This window comes from Myxocyprinus asiaticus, chromosome 31 (genome assembly GCF_019703515.2).
Source record: "Myxocyprinus asiaticus isolate MX2 ecotype Aquarium Trade chromosome 31, UBuf_Myxa_2, whole genome shotgun sequence".
Taxonomy (NCBI): Eukaryota; Metazoa; Chordata; class Actinopteri; order Cypriniformes; family Catostomidae; genus Myxocyprinus; species Myxocyprinus asiaticus.
Genome location: NC_059374.1, coordinates 6523442 through 6543726, shown reverse-complemented (window position 1 = coordinate 6543726; position 20285 = coordinate 6523442). Strand labels below are relative to the sequence as shown.

Sequence of the window (20285 nt, the reverse complement as noted above, 5' to 3'; positions counted from 1 at the left end):
CGCCAATTATGATTTTCAAGGTCTTCCAACTTTTCCCAAACGCGTTCCAAATCTACTTTGGTCGCTAGCGGATTAGCAGCTAATTCCCTCTCCGATGACTCCAGATAATCAATCCGTTTCTCGACGTCCCCGATTCTTGTAACTAACTCAGAGAATTTCGCCTCCATTGCCGTAATCGATCGAAGTATTACAGCAAGATCCTCCAGGTCTGCTACGACCTTCGCCAGCATTACAGACATGCTGGACAGTTGCCGTTGAATTTGACGCACCGTCCTAATTGAGTCCCTGGTCTGCGGTCCTGTCAGAGGTATCAGCTTGAGAACATAAGTGTCTTTTAATGCCTCCAGAGCCCGAAGATTTTGAATTCTTTAACATGTTGACTTCTTAGAACTGTTATGTAGCAGGGTGTATCGAATCTCACCAGTTTAAGTCACAAAAAGTATTAAAAACTAGTAAAGTGCGCAGAGATCGCCGTTCACACATCTGACTCCCGCATGGTGACACGCATTTCCCATCTTTGATAATTATTAATAATTGCTAATAACCAAAACCGCACCTGAACAAAGCGCCCAACAATAGTGAATGTTATGGATTAAAGAGCAATAGAAGGTTGCTTAAGTACTGAGGAGCTAGACCATTCAAAGCTTTGTAAGTAATAATCAGAATTTAAAAAGAAATTGAGACACTTAACAGTCGGGAAAGGAGGAAGCTGGAGCCGGATGCACATTCAATGAACTTTAATCAGACACCACATCAAACTGAAAACATAGTGACATAAACAAACACAGTTTCAATGTGTCTCTCTCTCTGCATCTCGACTGCAGCTCTGCTCCAGGCTTTGTCCCCCGCCTACTCACGCATTTATCACTCACAGCTGGGTGAGATCATTCACCCCAGGTGCACACCTCGGCCTTGCTCCTCTCCATCCTCACTCTGCCCTACCTGGTCTGCCACACTCCCCCATCGCCCGATTCAGGCCAGATAGGTCCCCGGGATACTTACTCCCTCCCACTCTGGAGAGGAACTGCGGTCCTTCCAGTCGACCCAGCGTTGGATGGTTTTCCCCGCGTCTGGTACTCAGGCACCGCTCTAGCGGAAGGAAAGGGTGGGGAAGTGAGAGAAGGAGAGAGCACAAGAGGGAGGGAGAAAGAGAGAGAGAGAGAGAGAAGAGACAGACAACATTCTTCTTCGGCTCCCACGGGCACGCCGCCCACCCGGTCCTCAGCTGCTCCTCTGCCCCTGGCGGACAGCAGCGGGCTCCTCCTCTTCCTGGCGGCCGGCAGCGGCTCCTCCACCCCCTGGTGGACGGAAATGGCTCCTCCGCCTCCTATGATCATATTTCTTGGTTCTCGTCTGCAGTCTAGCTGCTGAATTTTGAACCAACTGAAGTTTATTTATGGAACCTGCAGTATTTCCCAGTAGCATTAGAAAAATCTAGCCTTGAGGTCATGAACACATGAATTAGCTTTTCGGCATCAGAAACAGAGATCATGTGTTGTAACTTAGCAATATTTCTGAGGTAGAAGAATGCTGTTCTACAAACAGGACAGATTGCTATCAAAAATAACACCCAAATTCTTAACTGTAGAAGATGATGCAACAATACATCCATCAAGAGACAAATAATATTCTTGCATCTTTTGTTTAGAGGTTTTTGGTCCAATAATTAGTACCTCTGTTTTGTCAGAATTGAGCAGAAGGAAATTTCTAGCCATCCAGTCTTTGATATCATTGATACACTTTGCTAACTTGGAGAATTGGGAAATTTAATCAGGTCTCGAGAATATATAAGAGTATCGTCGGCATAACAGTGAAAACTAATTCCATAGTTCCTGATAATGTCTCCCAGGGGAAGCAGAGAAAGCAGAAAAAGCAGAGGACTTAAAGGAACAGTTCACCCAAAAATGAAAATTATATAATCATTTAAGCACCCTCATGCCATCCCAGATGTGTAAGACTTTCTTTCTTCAGCAGAACACAAACAAAGATGTTTAGAAGAATATCTTACAATGCAAGTGAATGGTGGCCAGACCTTTGCAGCTCTAATAATCACATAAAAGAACCATATGACTTCAGTGGTTAAATCTATATCTTCAGAAGTGATATGATAGTTGTGGGTGAGAAACAGATCAAAATTTAAGTCCCTTTTTTACTCTAAATCTTTTACCAGAGCCCATCTGAAGGGGAGCCTACAAGGTTAGCATAGAATAGCATAACACAGCGGTCCCATAGACATTCTATGGGCAGTACACTGGTGAGGAGACAAGAGGCTGTTCTTTTTGAATGGATGTCTATGGAGGAGATGCTTCCCGACACTGAATAAACTGCTTTTGTAAGAAAACAATTAATCATTTAATGAACTGACCACCTGTCAATCTTCAACATGTTTTACACAAAACAATCCTTTTGGAGTGAACTCTGTGTGGAGTTTACTATAAATTTTCTGTTTTATAAGGGAAGTCACAGACGATTTTGCGACAGGTAGGTGTCAGTTTACGGTTCCGCAAATGGTGACTTACTGTTGTAACAAGCTAGTTGACTGTTACGCTCAGTATTGCCAACTTAGCGACTTTGTCGCTAGATTTAGTGACTTTTCAGACCTCTTTAGCGACTTTTGTTCAAAAAAGCACCTAGCGACAAATCTAGTGACTTTTTGGACAACCCTTAGCTACCTTCTGTAGAAGAAAGTCGCCAATACTGCCCCGTGAGAGCGTGGTCTTGCTTTCCTGCCCAGACTCGGAGGCACACCTCTCTCTGCATCTACTCTGTTCAGTGAGACTGACAGAGAGAGAGAGCTGAGCAGGCGAGAAGGCGGAGCAGCACAATCAGTTGACTGCAGGACAGCTGACATAGATGTGAATGAGCTGTGCATGTGCAAACAGCGTTGTCAAGGACCAATCACGAATCTGTACTGTTTGCTCCCTTTTGTTTTAAATTTAAAGAGTTTAATTTGACCGTTTATTTGTATTCTTTTCATGCACTTAATCACAAGAGATTTTTAGAAAGTTGTTCATTCCGGTTTCTTAACTCTATGAATTCAGACAGTTACTTGGACAATAAAATAATGAATTTTTGTAAATATGCACTAGTGGTTTGTTTTGGCTGAGCGCTGTGTGAGAGAAAAGATAAGAAAGTTTCTGTCGCTTCTAACTTTCTCTCTGAGTGATTGATAGATATAGGGAATTAATAGTGACAGTATGTACGGTAAGCACAGAGAAGCAAACACATGTAAAGGGCGGACACTATGCAAAATGCAAAATGATGACGTAACGAATATGCTAATTAGCGACTTTTCGAGCAGGCTTTAGCTACTTTCCATTAAACTGGTTGGCAACACTGGTTACGCTCTCTCCTATGGTAAAAATGCTGAGGTTGTTATATCAGTATAGAAGGTCTCTGTTAATACATCATGTTTTCCATCTGTTCAAACGCTTATCAAATCACATAATTTAAATAAAATGTTTTCCAACTGAATAGATTAAATATCAAATTAAACAAATGACAATAAAATGAAAGTAGTCTCCTCAGTAAACAGTAATCAGTAACTGTATTTTGATAGCCAATTATTTAAATTGTAACTGTAGTGGAAAACAGTTACAGCCTGTCTACACCCAACGTCACGCAACGGCTTGAGGCTGTCTACACTGGACGCATCGAAACGAACGTTCTAAATCATTTATTTGAGTTGTTGGCAGTAGCAGCAACAAGATGGAACTGGACACCCTTTCTTTACTGTAATGGACACTTTCAGTGTAGCCTGCATCATTGATTATAATGGGGTTCTATTGCTTCTGATGCGATGCCCCGCTCACGTCCGGTGTGGTGTTACTCATATTTTAAATACATTACAATATTACATGTATTCCGTTAATCCCCAACCCTGTGTATGGTATAGCTATAAATAAGACGTAGCTCATGTATATACAATTAACTATGCCATATACTGTAGAATTGTTTTCTCTGTTGTCGTTATCATTTATCAGCATGGCATACATATTTAAAGATCTTGAGGAAGGGCCACTCGTTATGTGCAAAGCATAATAAATAGACAAATATATTTCTTCACATACAGTAGCATCCATGTAATAACTTTACAACTGTTTGATCGTGAGCTAACATGTAGTGTTAGATAAATACCGGCAAAAAGACTCATATTAATTAACCGCTAGAAAGTTTAGTTCTAAGATAAGAGATGATTTAATGTTTATAATTAGGTGTACCAACAATCATATATTAAAGAAGAATTTTATGTTACCATTATTGTGAGGTGAAAATGAAGATCCAGTTTCACTCAGTCACAATCTGTAATTTTAAGTTCCTTCAGAAAACAGTACGTGAAAAACTCGTGCATGTATAACATTTGCAGACGTAAAAAAATATATGTTTGGATTTTTCATGAAAACAGTGACTGATAATGGACAATGTCACATTGTCACCGCAAACATTTTTTTTAAAGTCTTTTTTAAATTTTTTTATTCTAGTTTTAATGAAACACCACTGGACCCCCCAAGTTACACAATTTTGTACCCCCCAACCCCCTTTCAGTAGTTTTTAGAGTTGATTTTCTGTCCATCTGCAACCCAAAAAGGTCCAACAAGCTCATCATTAATGATAGCAACACACATCATTACCTCTCCCCAACACTGCTGGCACCTGACGCGAACCCAAATCATATGTTCATTAGTGATCCAGTTTCCACACGTCTGGTCTGTCAAGAGCCACTCTCAACATATCTGTCCATAAAACCATTGAAAAAGTCTTCAGGTATTTCCTGGCCCAATCTTGATTCTTCAGCTTGTGATTCTTATTAATTTGAGGATGTGTTTCAGCCTTCCTCCCCTTAGCAAAGACTCCACCATTACAGCTCTGGAAATTGGTAGGTGCTGGAAGCTAAAGGGTTTCTATGGTTTCACATTTATATCTTTTGTAGATAATTTGTGCTTTTTTCTTCTCAACACATTTTTGCGGCTCTCCTTACTATTATTAACAAAGTATTTTATTGTTTTGTGGTCACACCTCAATAGGATGGAAATTTCAAGAGTGTTGCATCCTTCTGATAGGCTTCTCATAATTTTTGATGTTTTGTGTCAGTTAGATCTCCTTTTTTTTGAGCCATTTTATCTGTAGTAAGAAAGCTGCCTAATAATTATGCACATCTAAAAACAGGGTGTTAGTCACTTTAAGCCACACCCTCCCTCATCAAGAATTAAATAGCACTAGAAAATAATTCTGCTTAGTAACTATTCAGATTGATATGGTTTGGAATTGGAAAATATGCTTAATCTTATATAAAATATAAGAATACCAACTTGCCTAATAATTATGCACACACTGTATTTTCTTCTTTAAAAAGCTTCAATGCAGTTAGCTACCTTTTGTTAGTAAAGTAGCTAAATACTTTTTTAAAAGAGAAGCTTGACTGTAGTTTAAGCTACTAATTATAAGTTACTTTTTCACAGTATCTTCCCTAACACTGGTATCATACACATGCAAATAAGAGCAAACACAGAAATAGTTTTTTTTATAAACCATATATAATTAAAATGTAAAGAAATATCCATGAGGTTATTATAAGGTTTTAATCCTTCACTTCTTTGCTACCATGATCTTTTCTTAAACAGGATGCTCATTGGTAAGGGAAATACATCCAACTAAAGAAAGGAAGGTTCTTGATTGCCATTTTGTGTTTCATCTTTCTGTTAATTCAATGTTATTTTTTGTTAATATAAAAAAAAAAAAAAAAAAAAATATATTATTAACATGTTGGTCCAACTACATTACTGTTCTTACTGTTTACAAATAGACTTACTGGAAAAATACCAGAAAAGCCAAACATGAATGGTAAGTTGGCTCACAGGCTTAACTAAAACTAACATGATTGTTTTAATGCAATAATAATAATAATAACAATAATAATACAAATTAAATACAATAAATAAAATAATAAATGTATTCTAGAACTGTGGCATTGCAATATGTAACACAAAGCAGCCCGTGTATATACATTTGGTTTAAAGTCTTGAGATACAGTATGCATATTACAAGGGTAACTAATTAGTTTTTTTTGCCTGCTTAGATTCAGGGACAAAGTTATTATAAATGATTGAATAAACTATCATACAACAAACAAACCAAACAAACTACCAAAACATTTACAAAGATACAATATGGTACAATAAGTAGAGAAAAATAATGATCTAATTTGAAGTTGTGAACAGCAAAATGAAGCTCATAACACCAGCGTTTTGTGATTTTTACACGTCTGCAGTTCCTAGTTAGGAATATCATAGTTATGTGTATACTTTAAACCTGCCCATAAAACATTTAATGATGCCAATTTAGATAAAGGCAGACCCTTTATACATTTTGAAAACTTCATTATATTAAACAAAATTTGAACCAGATGTGAGGACAAGAGTTAATAACATGCATAATCACATTTAAAATGTCATTTGTATATTTTTGTCATTTGTAACACACTTACCAGCGCTTGAGCAGATTTGAAAATAGCATGTTAAAGGGCCATTCATAATTGTCAAAGGGATAGTACACATCACAGACTGTGGCTTTAAGTAAGTACATGGAACTTGGAACAACATTGGGAAAGTAAAACAGTTACAGCACATTCATGCTGATATAACACTAATACAGAGTTCAACTGACAGCATGTAAACCAATGGCGACCACCCTGTTACAGACAACTAGCCAGCATGTGATTCCAACACCACCTGAGATAAAAGCAGTAAAGAAAAGATTTAGAAATTTAGCATAGTGTGACAGTAAGGCCTGTTCACTGCCACACGCATGAGTCAAGTAGCGGTGTAACTGCAAGAGCAAGTTCACGTTGTATTTTCACACTCGCAGTGTTTCTTCTGTGTAAAAGCTGCAATTCTGTATAGAAAATAAAGTGGTTTGTTTAGTTTGCTACATTAAGTTTTTCCTTCAATAACAGCCATAAATTATGAAATGGGAGATTTAAAACAATTAAACTTGATCGTCATGAAATATAATTTCAATAAGAAGAGGATTGGATTTAAATCCAAAAGTAATTAATCTGCAAGGAATGGAACCAACCCCCCAATAGTTTATTCCATTATTTTAAAGGAATAGTTCACCCAAAAAAATTATAATTCTCTCATTATTTACTAACCCTCTAGTTCACCACATACGAGTTGTCTCAAACTCATATGACTTTCTTTCTTCTGCAGAACAGACATTTTGAAGGATGCATGATCTGTTTTTGTTCATACAACATAAGTCAATGGCATCTTTCAAGTGCCAAAAAGAACATTAAGGCAGCATAAAGGTAATCCATACAACTCAAGTGGTTTAATCCATGTCTTCTGAAGTGAAACAATCGTTTGGGTGAGAAACAGACCAACATTTTTAATCCTTATTCACTGTAAATCATCCAGCTTGATTAGAAAACAGTGCAGGCTTCAAGACGGTGATTCTCTGAGACTGCACATGGATGCAAGGTACTCTATGCCGGTATTATACATGAAAACAGCGAACCTGGCAAAACTGTGTCCGGTTTGTGTACAGCATCAAACACGAGGAAGTTTGTGAATGAGCTTCTCTAAATTTTAATGTAAAATTTTGGTTTGTTTCTTACCCAAAGCGATCTTATCGTTTCAAAAGACATGGATTAAACCACTTGGGTCATATGGATTGCTCCTATGCTGCCTTTATAGTCTTTTTGGAACTTAAGTTTTGGATCCTATTGACTAACAATGTATAGACAAAAACACCTCATACCTACTTCAAATCTTTGTTCGTGTTCCAGAGAAAAAGTCAATTTTGGGTCAACTATCCCTTTAAATTGCTTCATAAAAGTATGTTGAAAATACACTCTAAATCTGCGTTCAGCACACAATGTGCAGTAAAACTAAGATTACGCTATGCAGATTTTTTTCTGCTTATGCATACAGTGTGAATGATGTAACCTTTTAATATGGGCGCAGAAAAGCACGTGACGCTTAAGGCCCCGGTATATTCATGGTGAAGTTTGCTATTGTTCTGCACTAAGAACGAAACATATGTTTTAAATAGCTGAACAACGTTATACTGTTTTCGAATATTCAGACACTGGCCACGTTGCTGGGGAAGGCGAATCGAGCATTTAAAGATGAGGAAGCACAAATGCAACATTAAAACGTGATTGATGACTTCATGCCTCATTCTATGAGTAGAGCCCCCATGAAATCAGTAAAAGAAGCTGTTTATAGGGGTGGCGGATATGACCAAAATCTTATCACGATATAAGTGTTTTTATATCCCGATAATAATATAAATCACGAAATAGTAATTGTTTTTGGAAAAATCAATAAAAATTGGTTAATATATGAAATAACCATATTGTACTGCCTATTTTTGGATAATTTAGTCAGTGAATTAATACTTCCTCTTATGCAATTTTCTCTTTATTTGGAACTTTACAATAGTCCAAGCAATAATAAAAAAAAAAAAATAAAAAAAAAACTCAACTTGGTTTAAAATCATTCTTACCATAATGCTAAATTTAACATTTTGCCACATTTCAGTGTCCTATGTTGTTGACCAATATATTATTATAAAATTTCCTCAAGACACTCAAGATCTTCCAAAAGCAATGCAACAAAGGAAATAATGCATAAGTTTAATAAAAAAAAATTAAAAAAATCCAACAGAAATATATCGTTGTGCGACACAAATCACATTTTTCTGCTCTGTGTTGACTTTTGTGAACCTACACCACAGATTTTGCACCTGTTTTCATAACAAGCTCCATTTTCTTGACCTGTTTGGGAGTTGTCCCGTTCTTTGGAAATGTTTTTTCAGGGATTTTCTTGGGTCAAAAATGATTGAGTAGCGCTAGTGATCCCACTCTGCGCTCTCCTGTAAATACCGCGAAGCCTGCAGGACTTGCATGCACTTGCATGCTCCAGATATAATGGACCCCTTCAAACGTCCGCGAAGTGGAACTTGTCATAGTTGGCTAAATTTTAATGCCAGTGAATGGGGGACCACAGCAAAAGAAATAATCAACGATTACGATTTCACAGCTTTGTAAAAGAAGATACAAATATAAAGTGCTGGATAACTATAGTAAGAAGAGAGAAACAGGTCAAATTTTCTGTCACTCCCTCAGCAGCTGTGTTAGAAGCCTCGTCGCAGCTGTGGTAACTGATTTTTTTTAAACGTATTCCAGGGTAATATAATACAAAGTACAATGTTATAAATTTACACTAAATGTTTTTAAAATTGGAAATATAAAAAAGTTTGCTACATTTACGGTGTTAAAGAAGGTGGAAAAGCGTCATAACGGGTCTGTGAAAAGGGCCCATATGCTTCTCATCTGAAGTGCAAAACACAAGATGAATGTCATTTTCTTGGGCGGCATTCTCATTCATGGCGCTAATGCACTAACACGCCATAATATGCTCCGGTTACACTCTGTTGTTGTAATTTATAATGACACTGATACTTCGCAAAGATGGGTATATAAAAGAATGTTAATGGGCAGAATACAGACAAAATATGATGAAAAGAGGCATATCTTACTTTGGGCAGATGTGTGAATGGCCTTCGGGTGCAGTTGGAACATGAGTGAAGCAGCATTTCAAACAACATAGTGAATGGGCACTTAAGAGTATTTCAGTAGATTTGATTCTTTTCGTAGACTAATTAAAAAAATAAAAAATTACATGACATGTTCTTGGAAAATTTCTCTATGCGAATAATCGTACAAATGTAGGTACGTTTGCACCATCTCTCTGATAACTCTGCACGCCAATGCGTTCATGTTGACTAATCTTAACTGACTTACCAATGTAACTGGAATTAGCTGTCGGCCTCAAAGCAGGTGAAGCTCCAGGTCGCACCTACTGATGACGTAGACCAATGGCAGTAAGGTGTTTAGCAGACAGTACAAAGTTTTCCTGAAAGTTTGTGCTTGCGAGCTATTACGAACCACCAAAATGAACTCAAAAACACCTTCCAGATTTAGTTTGAAATGACGTCACACCTGTTTGTTCTTCAAACTCATATGAAGTATACCAGGGCCTTTATGTGCAACTTGTGTGTGTCAGTGCGAATGTAGTTCTGAACGAGATTTTTAATATGAACAATGGATTCCCATGGCCCTATTCACACCGGGTCCAACAAATCATCCACCGACAATCCAAAGTTTTTCTTACGGACAGCGGTCCGATTTTTTTTCTTCTTTGGACTGCGATGAAAAAATGACTGACCAATGAGATAAGAGCTTTTTGTAATTTTTCCAGAGTCACTGCTGCTGCTGAACAATCCAGTGTGTTGGTGGCACTAATCAACTGGTAAACACAGGTGCTGTGCTATTTTATTATCCTCATGCACAAAAAATTCTCAATTCAATGCAAATATGCAATAAATAAATAAATATAATAAATATAAATAAATATAGAAGCCGTAAACAAATGTTCTTTTTTAGAATACTTATGTAATGTACCGATACCTCATATTATATAATATACCTGGTGTTTTGTCTTAACTTACATAATTTAATATTTGTATTACTGTACCTGTTATATTCTTGAGGCATTAAAAACAGCCATGAGGTTCGTCAGTTTGTTTGGACTAAGCTCGTAGATGCTATTCTACTCACTAGATTTGTACAGAGTGGTTATGAGTAACCATAGCCTTTCTGTCAGCTCGAACCAGTCTGGCCATTCTCCGTTGATCTCTCTCATCAACAAGGCATTTCCGTCCGCAGAACTGCCGCTCACTGGATGTTTTTTTGTTTTTAGCACCATTCTGAGTTGTGTGTGAAAATCCCAGTAGGTCAGCAGTTACAGAAATATTCAAACCAGCCCATCTGGCATCAACAAACATGCAACGGTTGAAATCACTGAGATCACATTTTTATATCCATTCTGATGATTGATGTGAACATTAACTGACGCTCATGACCCATATCTCTATGATTTTATGCAATGCACTGCTGCCACACGACTGGCTGATTAGATAATCGCATGAATATGTAGGTGTAACGTTTTTCCTAATAAGGTGATCAGTGAGTGTACAGTTGAAGTCAGAAGTTTACATACACCTTAGCCAAATACTTTAAACTCAGTTTTTCACAATTCCTGACATTTAATCTTAGAAAACATTCCCTGTCTTAGGTCATTTAGGATCACTATTTTAAGAATGTGAAATATCAGAATAATAGTAGAGAAAATGATTTATTTCAGCTTTTATTTCTTTCATCACATTCCCAGTGGGTAAGATGTTTACATACACTTTCTTAGTATTTGGCAGCATTGCCTTTAAATTGTTTAACTTGGGTCAAACGTTTTGGGTAGCCTTCCACAAGCTTCTCACAATAAGTTGCTTGAATTTTGGCCCATTCCTCCAGACAGAACTGGTGTAACTGATTCAGGTTTGTAGGCATCCTTGCTCGCACTCGCTTTTTCAGTTCTTCCAACAAATTTCTTTCGGATTGAGGTCAGGGCTTTGTGATGGCCACTCCAATACCTTGACTTTGTTGTCCTTAAGCCATTTTGCCACAACCTGAGGTATGCTTGGGGTCATTGTCCATTTGGAAGACCCATTTGCGACCGAGCTTTAACTTCCTGGCTGATGTCTTGAGATGTTGCTTGAATATATCCACATAATTTTCCTTCCTCATGATGCCATCTATTTTGTGAAGTGCACCAGTCCCTCCTGCAGCAAAGCAACCCCACAACATGATGCTGCCACCCCCATGCTTCATGGTTGGGATGGTGTTCTTCAGCTTGCAAGCCTCACCCTTTTTCCTCCAAACATAACGATGGTCATTATGGCCAAACAGTTAAATTTTTGTTTCATCAGACCAGAGGACATTTCTCCAAAAAGTAAGATCTTTGTCCCCATGTGCACTTGCAAACTGTAGTCTGGCTTTTTTATGGCTGTTTTGGAGCAGTGGATTTTTCCTTGCTAAGCATCCTTTCAGGTTAAGCCGATATAGGACTCATTTTACTGTGGATATACATACTTGTCTACCTGTTTCCTCCAGCATCTTCACAAGGTCCTTTGCTGGTGTTCTGGGATTGATTTGTACTTTTTGCACCAAACTACGTTCATCTCTAGGAGGGGTATGATGGCTGTGTGGTCCCATGGTGTTTATATTTGCATACTATTGTTTGTACAGATGAACGTGGTACCTTTTGGCATTTGGAAATTGCTTTCAAGGATGAACCAGACTTGTGGAGGTCCATAAATTTGTTTTATGAGGTCTTGGCTGATTTCTTCTGATTTTCCCATGATGTCAAGCAAAGAGGCACTGAGTTTGAAGGTAGGCCTTAAAATACATCCACAGGTACATCTCCAATTGACTCCAATTAGCCAAGTAGCCTATTAGCCAATTGCCTAAAGGCTTGACATAATTTTATGGAATTTTCCAAGCTGCTTAAAGGCACAGTTAACTTTTTATGTAAACTTCTGACCCACTGGAATTGTGATATAGTCAATTAAAAGTGAAATAATCTGTCTTTAAACAATTGTTGGAAAAATTACTCATGTCATGCACAAAGTAGATGTCCTAAATGACATGCCAAAACTTTTCTTTGCTAATATGAAATCTGTGGAGTGGTTAAAAAAATTAGTTTTAATGACTTCAACCTAAGTGTATGTAAACTTCTGACTTCAACTGTATATCACTGTACCTTGTTATTTTGTCCATGCATTTAAAAAAAAGAGAAGCTGGGTTTGGGAGTTCATTTGGAATATACTTCTCTCAAAATACATGAATAAATATAAAGACAGAAGACACGGGAAGTATGCAACAGCGCTCTTTACTCACTCGCACAAAAACACAGATTCTGTATTCCTTCAAATGCATCTAAAACTATAAAAGAACATAATGAAACAGTTATGCCAAATTGCATTAAAAATATTAATCTCATCCATTGAAATCTGAATGCATAGAACTCCATGCAACAGAATAAATGTTTGTAGAACTACTGTACGGGGTGGAATTTATTTTCTTTTTTTTTTTTTTCGGTCTTGTGAGAATTGACCTTTCGTTGGCAGTTCATCTTGCAAACTCTTTATGGATTTGGTGTGAATAGGCCTTAACACTTCAAACTTCTTTTCATACGATGCATTAAATATTTTTACTACGACATGAAGTATTACATAATCAATCATTTATCCACTGTTTCTCCAAAGTGGACTTACCTGCAACTCCAGATGGGAAGGCAACTAGTCTCTCCAGTGGAGCAATCCATTTACTGGGCACCACAGTGACTGGCTCTGCATAATACTTTAATATGAGCGAGATCATAAGAGCCCCCTACAAATAGAAAGCAATTTATCTTAATCTCACAAAAGAAAACTAATAGATAAACAAATTACAAATTTCTTTCACCCACCTGAAGAATGTAAAATACAATATTCACTATCCACTTAATTTTTGCCTGATGTGCAGTTCTTGATTTGACTGTAAAAACAACAACAACAACAACAAAAAAACAAAGTATACAATCACATTTAAAGGCCAAAAACTCAATTTAAACCTGTAGTTACTGAAAGGTATCTTTTACAGTGGCCTCAAAAAGTATTTGGCCACCTAAGTCATATTAACAAGTGTATGAATGTCATTGTTTTAGATAACAAAATATCAAGCCAAGTGGCATTTGCAAACAAATGCAAACTAACTTTTCTCAGAACCAACTTCACTTTTCTGAGCCATTTTTGCAATGATTTTCAAGCAGCTGGTGGAAGATTTTTAGTGGATGTACAAAGTCAGTTCCCCTCAAATTCACACAGTTCAAGTTCTAGCAGAGTTACCACAGGTATAGTCCACCACTTTAACAATGGACATGTTCCACTAACATTTGATAACAAAAGTGTTTAACTACTTTTTCATTTTGAACATTGTATTTATTGTTATATCAGTTCAAACCTAAAAAAAACTAAATGTTTTGCTTGAAAAGTGTGGTTGTGCTAATTTTCTTTCATAATAAATGCCAATTGTTTTGATATCTCATTATTTAATGCAATGATACATTCTTAGGAGTCCAGATTTTTTGGGGCCACTGTATATTTGTTGATGCCTCAAAAATCTTAGTTGGATGTATTCTTAGACAAGCAACCAATTGATGAGGAATCAAATCACCCATTGATTTCACATGTACTTATAGAAGACTGCTACAAAGGCAGCTAGAACCCTTGTGCAATAAATTAAGTATCAGGTACAATGCTTTTCCAGTTTTGAGACCTTGTAGATAATTTTTTGATTCTGCAAATGACTTCGACACATACCAGAAAAATAAGTACTGGGCAAGACAAGTAGATTTTTAAAGGTGCAAGTGAAAGAGAATTTTGCTTGTCCGATCGGACAAGCAGCCTGACTAAAATGTGAATAACGAAAAAATAGCTGGCTATATTTGTGATATAGCCTAGACATGTTTCACACTTATTACAAACTGGGTATGAAATTTGGAGGTGGATTGTGCAATTGTTTCCCCTGCTTTCTATCGTTATATTAGATTCAGCGCGACTGATCAGTGCTACTGCTTCTCTCGCAGCAGCTCACTGGACACGTATCAACTTTAGACTAGAGTGAGTGAGCAGAGAGCAGCGCACTGTCACATTTTTGCTGAATTTCAACTTGTTAATTTGACATGCAAATGTTGTTACCCCTATATAAAAAGAGCGATCTCTGCAAACAAGCAACGCAATTAAACTTTCACTCCTGTTGTGCGTAAAAATCCCATGAGATCAGCAGTTACAGAAATACTCAAACCAGCCCATCTGGAACCAACAATCATTTATTTGATTATCTAATCAGCCAATCATGTGGCAGCAGTGCAGTGCCTAAAATCATTCAGATATGGGTCAGGAGCTTCAGTTAATATTCACATCAACCTTATTGTTCTGTCTTGCCCTGGAACCATTAGCAGCCACGGTAAGAAAGGAAGATGATTTTCCAGGGGTGGTGGCAGGATGTAAAGCTTTTGCTTTTGCTATTATATTTTATTATTGGTCTCCGACCCCACTAGATCTATGCCTTGCCTCCACAGAATTATTAATTCCTCTTCTAAGTTCTCAGGATACAGAGTCAAATGGTCTAAATCCGAAGCTTTGACTCTGACAGCGTTACTTCCCAGTAACAGCTTTTCAGCCGGGTGCATTCCAGTGGCCCAAACAGGGCATTAAGTATTTGGGAATTTTATTCCCAGCAAATTTGTCTGATTTAGTTTGAGTTAATTTTGACTCCTTAATAAAAAGGTTTTTGAGCGATGTGGGCAGGTGGGTTTCATTACATTTATCTCTGATTGTGAAGGTTAATATTATTAAAATTAATTGTATTCCAAAATTCAACTACCTGCTACAATCTCTCCCTGTAGATGTCTCCCTCTCTTATTTCAAGCAATTTGAAAGCATAGTGAAGTCCTTCATTTGGAATGGTAAGTGTCCCAGATTACATTTCAATAAATTACATAGGCCGACTGACAAAGGTGGGCTAGGCCTACCCAGGATTTTGTTTTATTATTATGCATTTGGTCTCAGACATTTGGCTCATTAGTCACTTCCACCTGAGAGAGCCCTTCCCTGGTTTTGTACTGAACAGGAAGTTCTAGCCCCTATTTTGCCATTGCAATGCCTTTCTATTAAACTAACCGGAGAAGTTAAGTTACACCCCGTTATCTCACATTTGCACGTGCTATGGACAAAAGTGTCCAGAGTGTTTAATTTGGACATTTATTTAAATGTTGCCTTGAGCATATGACTCAGGTCTCCTTTCTGCTGGTCAGAGTGGATTGTGAGGGCGGGTAATATGCTCGGTGACTTATATGAGAGTGGAATGTTGAGATCCTTTGAAAATATGGTTCAACATTTTAGGATTCCCAGATCCCAGTTCTTTAGGTATTTACAGCTGCACCACCTGCTCTGTACTATTTTTGGGAGTAGCATACACCCCCCTAAAGTGGCAAATACTCTGGGAGTGGTGATTACTGCTTTTGGAAAAGGTCATGAGGCATCAGTGTATTACTCCCTGTTAATTCAGAGTCTGGGGAACGGAGCTTCAACTTCTCTCAAGAGATTATGGGAGAAAGAATTCAACTTGGTATTGGAGGAAGGAGTGTGGGTTAGGATTCTAAAAAACGTCAAGTCTGCATCTAGAGATGCAAGGGTGCATCTGATGCAATTTAAGATTTTACATCGATTCTATTGTACCCCCTCTAGATTGTTTAGGCTTGGTCTTAAAGACACATCCACCTGCTGGCGATGCCAATCAGAAGATGGGGACACAACCCATGTTTTTTGGTGCTGTGTTAAGATCCAAGAATTTTGGTTTAGGGTTCAAATGTGTGATGTATTTGGCATTCAAATTAAATTTTTCCCCAGACTCTGTATTCTAGGCGATGGGACGGTCATTAATATAGGTGATGGGTACATAAAGAATTGGGTCCTGGCTGGTGTTATAATCGGAAGACAGGTCATCCTTAGGGGATGGAAGTCGGCTGGACCGCCCACGTTTTGGGAGTGGTGCACAGAGATGGGCAGGGTGGTGGCATTTGAGGAGATGACATATAGAAGGCTGGGCAACATGGGTTTATTTAATAAAAAAATGGGGCAGTTATTTTGACTTTTTGGAGGGCACTTGTGGGGGGGGGGGTAATGTGTAAATGTGTGTGTGCATTCTTTGTTTTGTTTTTTTTTCTAAATACTTTGTTGATTTATTGCTTATTTATGTGTCATTATTAATTTATTATCAGACCACAGATGAGGGAAGGGTTTTAAATTCATATAATCTGATTCTGTATTTTCTGTCATGTTTATTTAATCTGTGACTGTAATCAATAAAAATTGTTAATAAAAAAATGTTTTCACATCAACCATCAGAATAGGGAAAAAATGTGATCTCAGTGATTTCAACTGTGGCATGATTGTTGGTGCCAGACGGGCTGGTTTGAGTATTTCTGTAACTGCTGATCTCCTGGGATTTTCACGCACAACAGTCTCTAGAATTTACTCCAAATGGTGCCAAAAACAAAAAAACAGAGTGAGCGGCATTTCTGAGGATGGAAATGCTATTCTGAGATGTGGGTTGGCACTGTTATGGCGGCACGAGGGGGACCTACACAATATTAGGCAGGTGATTTTAATGTTGTGGCTGATCGGTGTATACAGAAAGAAAACATGAGTGAGCAGGCAAAACACATTTCTTTTTTTTCTTATGGGATTCATATTCAACTGTAGGTTATAACAGAATGGCACAATCATAAAACAAAACATGGCAAAAAAGAAAAAAATGAAACGACCCCTGTTCAAAAGTCTGCATACCCTTAGTTCTTAATACTGTGTATTGCCCCCTTTAGCATCAATGAGAGCATGCAGTCTTTTGTAATAGTTGTCTATAAGGCCCCAAATTCTTGCAGGTGGTATAGCTGCCCATTCATCTTGGCAAAATGCCTCCAGGTCATCTTGCATGAAACACATGTTTGAGATCTCCCCAGAGTGGCTCGATGATATTAAGGTCAGGAGACTGTGATGGCCACTCCAGAACCTTCACCTTTTTCTGCTGTAACCACTGGAGGGTCAACATGGCCTTGTGCTTAGGGTCACTGTCATGCTGGAAAGTCCAAGAGCGTCCCATGTGCAGCTTTCATGCAGAAGAATGCAAATTGTTTGCCAGTATTTTCTGATAACATGCTGCATTCATCTTGCCATCAATTTTCACAAGATTCCCTGTGCCTTTAGAGCTCACACCCCCCAAAACATCAGTGAGCCACCACCATGCTTCACAGTGGGGATGGTATTCTTTTCACTATAGGCCTTGTTGACCCTTTTCCAAACATAGCGCTTATGGTTGTGACCATAAACCTCTATTTTGATCTCGTCACTCCAAATTACAGTGTGCCAGAAGCTGTGAGGCATGTCAAGGTGTTGTCGGGCATATTGTAACTGGGCTTTTTTGTGGCATTGGCACAGTAAAGGCTTCTTTCTGGCAACTCGACCATGCAGCTCATTTTTGTTCAAGTATCATCTTATTGTGCTCCTTGAAACAACCACACCGTCTTTTTCCAGAGCAGCCTGTATTTTTCCTGAGGTTACCTGTGGGTTTTTCTTTGTATCCCGAACAATTCTTCTGGCAGTTGTGACTGAAATCTTTCTTGGTCTACCAGACTTTGGCTTGGTATCAAGAGATCCCCAAATTTCCCACTTATTAATAAGTGACTGAACAGTACTGACTGGCATTTTCAAGGCTTTGGATATCTTTTTATATCCTTTTCCATCTTTATAAAGTTCCATTACCTTGTTATGCAGGTCTTCTGACAGTTCTTTTCTGCTCCCCACGGCTCAGTATCTAGCCTGCTCAGTGCATCCACATGAGAGCTAACAAACTCATTGACTATTTATAAACAGGCACTAATTGCAATTTAAAAAGCCACAGGTGTGGGAAATTAACCTTTAATTGCCATTTAAGCCTGTGTGTGTCACCTTGTGTGCCTGCAACAAGGCCAAACATTCAAGGGTATGTAAACTTTTGATCAGGGCCATTTTGGTGATTTCTGTTATCATTAAGATTTAAAAAGGAGCCAAACAACTATGTGATGATAAATGGCTTCATATGATCACTATCCTTAAATAAAAGACAGTTTTTTTTGCATGATCAGTCATATTTTCCAAATCATGCCAAAATTTCACAATTTCTGCCAGGGTATCCAAAATTTTGAGCACAACTGTATGTGCACGCTTTGTGTACATATGCGTGCCCTTTCCAGACACGTATTACGTCACTCATCTGTGACAGTTCCACTTTATAACTTATGTAATGTAATCAAAATAAACATCAACAACTTGCGCACGAGTACACTGCTGCCTGAGACTGCCTGAAGGAAAGAAGCCACAGGCAGAGAGATTCTCAACCACAAACAAATAAATCGTAACAAATTATCTGCAAAAACATTGGCGGTAATTCCACAATCGGTGAGATAATAATATTTTGATTTTCCCGGTTTTCTGCCAATAATATATCGGTTGTCAATATATCGTGCATCCCTAATAGTTAATTAACTTTTGGTTTTCTGGGTTTACTGTAAAGTGGACCAACGCTATTGCACAAACTACCTCAGCAAATCAAGATTGCTATTTTATGTTTTTCTACACTAATTAAGAAACATATTGGCCTTGTTTTCACCTTGCACTAATCTTTGTGTAAACAGGGCCAATGTTGTTCTCTGGACTTCTTGTGTAAATAACATGCAGGCTGGCCAGGTAAAAGAAATATATTTTTCCGATCGTCGCTATATTGGCCACCCTTTTTTGTATGTAGACTTGTAATGCATAACCCCCATCTCAGCAAAACTAGATCACGCATATTACCTAGAGTCTTAAGTTGATCAGTCATCTTGTTGATCTTGCGCTCCAGTCTAGCATATCTGGCGAACTCGTCCATCATGCTGATGGTGGACAGCTCCATCCTCATGATCTGGATCTCCGTCCGCATCTCCATCTCTTGATCAGCATCTTTCTGAAAGATCTTTGACAGCTGTGAAAGCAATCACACAAGATCTTTTAGATAGCTTACAATGCACTGTACTAAGATTCACTGTAACAGAGTGAAGGATCTATATGATGCAAAATTATACAAACCTTTTTCAATTAATCTAACAATAATGAAAAAAAAAATATAATAATTATATAGATATTCCAGATCTATTTGGCAAACTATTTTGATTAACCATACTCTAAATCCTCATTCACATTTCAAATAGTCTAGACACAACTGTAACCAGAGCCATGTCTCACAAATATGAGTTTCCTTCTGAATACCATCACTGCACAGTACTTTTTGCAAGGGAATGGCATTGTATTTTGTATAGTAAAAATATACATACCCCACATTAAACATTTATTTGGTACTATTAGCTGATTTATATATTGTAAACTACAGTTAGTTGCTGTATCTGTGCTGTAAATGCTGGTTTTCACAGCAGTTTTTGTTTACTGTGACTGTGATGTAAGAAGTTCCGTTTGAGGACTAGCACATATGCTAAATCACACCCATTTTGGCTGTCACATAAGGATCCTATACGTATAAAAACATATGTGCACACATGCGTTCCTTATAGACTCCTGAATCAGTACTTACAAATGAAGAAATAGACGGCAGAAATGATTTGACCAGATTGCACAGAAACACAGAGCTCAGAACCAGAAACCAGTTAAACCCCGCCGCCATTTTCTGTTCATAAGTGTGATCCTCGGTCCACCCCCAATAATACACACACACTGTATAATGTTGATAATGTTTAATAGTGTCCACATCATAA

The 20285-nt window shown here is 37.9% G+C and overlaps 1 protein-coding gene across 2 annotated transcripts; it reads right to left on the bottom strand.

Annotated features, from left to right (window-relative positions):
- Positions 1-5560: 5560 nt before the first annotated feature.
- Positions 5561-20224, bottom strand: LOC127421934 (guided entry of tail-anchored proteins factor 1). 2 transcript variants are annotated; one of them, XM_051665169.1, is made up of 5 exons: positions 20105-20224; positions 19336-19501; positions 13371-13438; positions 13177-13291; positions 5561-6891 (listed from the first exon to the last, which is right to left on the bottom strand). In XM_051665169.1, exons 1-5 carry the CDS (start codon positions 20192-20194, stop codon positions 6791-6793), a joined length of 540 nt encoding a protein of 179 aa, XP_051521129.1. In that variant the 5' UTR covers positions 20195-20224; the 3' UTR covers positions 5561-6790. The 2 variants fall into 2 exon arrangements, with proteins under 2 accessions (XP_051521129.1, XP_051521130.1); XM_051665170.1 differs by having other exon boundaries at positions 5561-6728.
- Positions 20225-20285: the final 61 nt, after the last annotated feature.

What these genes read in the sequence shown, in the direction of transcription:
- LOC127421934 (XM_051665169.1), bottom strand. Translation starts at nt 20,194, where the DNA reads ATGGCGGCGGGGTTTAACTGGTTTCTGGTTCTGAGCTCTGTGTTTCTG. An exon ending in TTGTATTTTACATTCTTCAG is followed by an intron (nt 13,292 to 13,370) that starts GTGGGTGAAAGA and finishes TTCTATTTGTAG; the next exon opens with GGGGCTCTTATGATCTCGCT. An exon ending in CTTCCCATCTGGAGTTGCAG is followed by an intron (nt 6,892 to 13,176) that starts GTAAGTCCACTT and finishes TTTTCTATACAG; the next exon opens with AATTGCAGCTTTTACACAGA.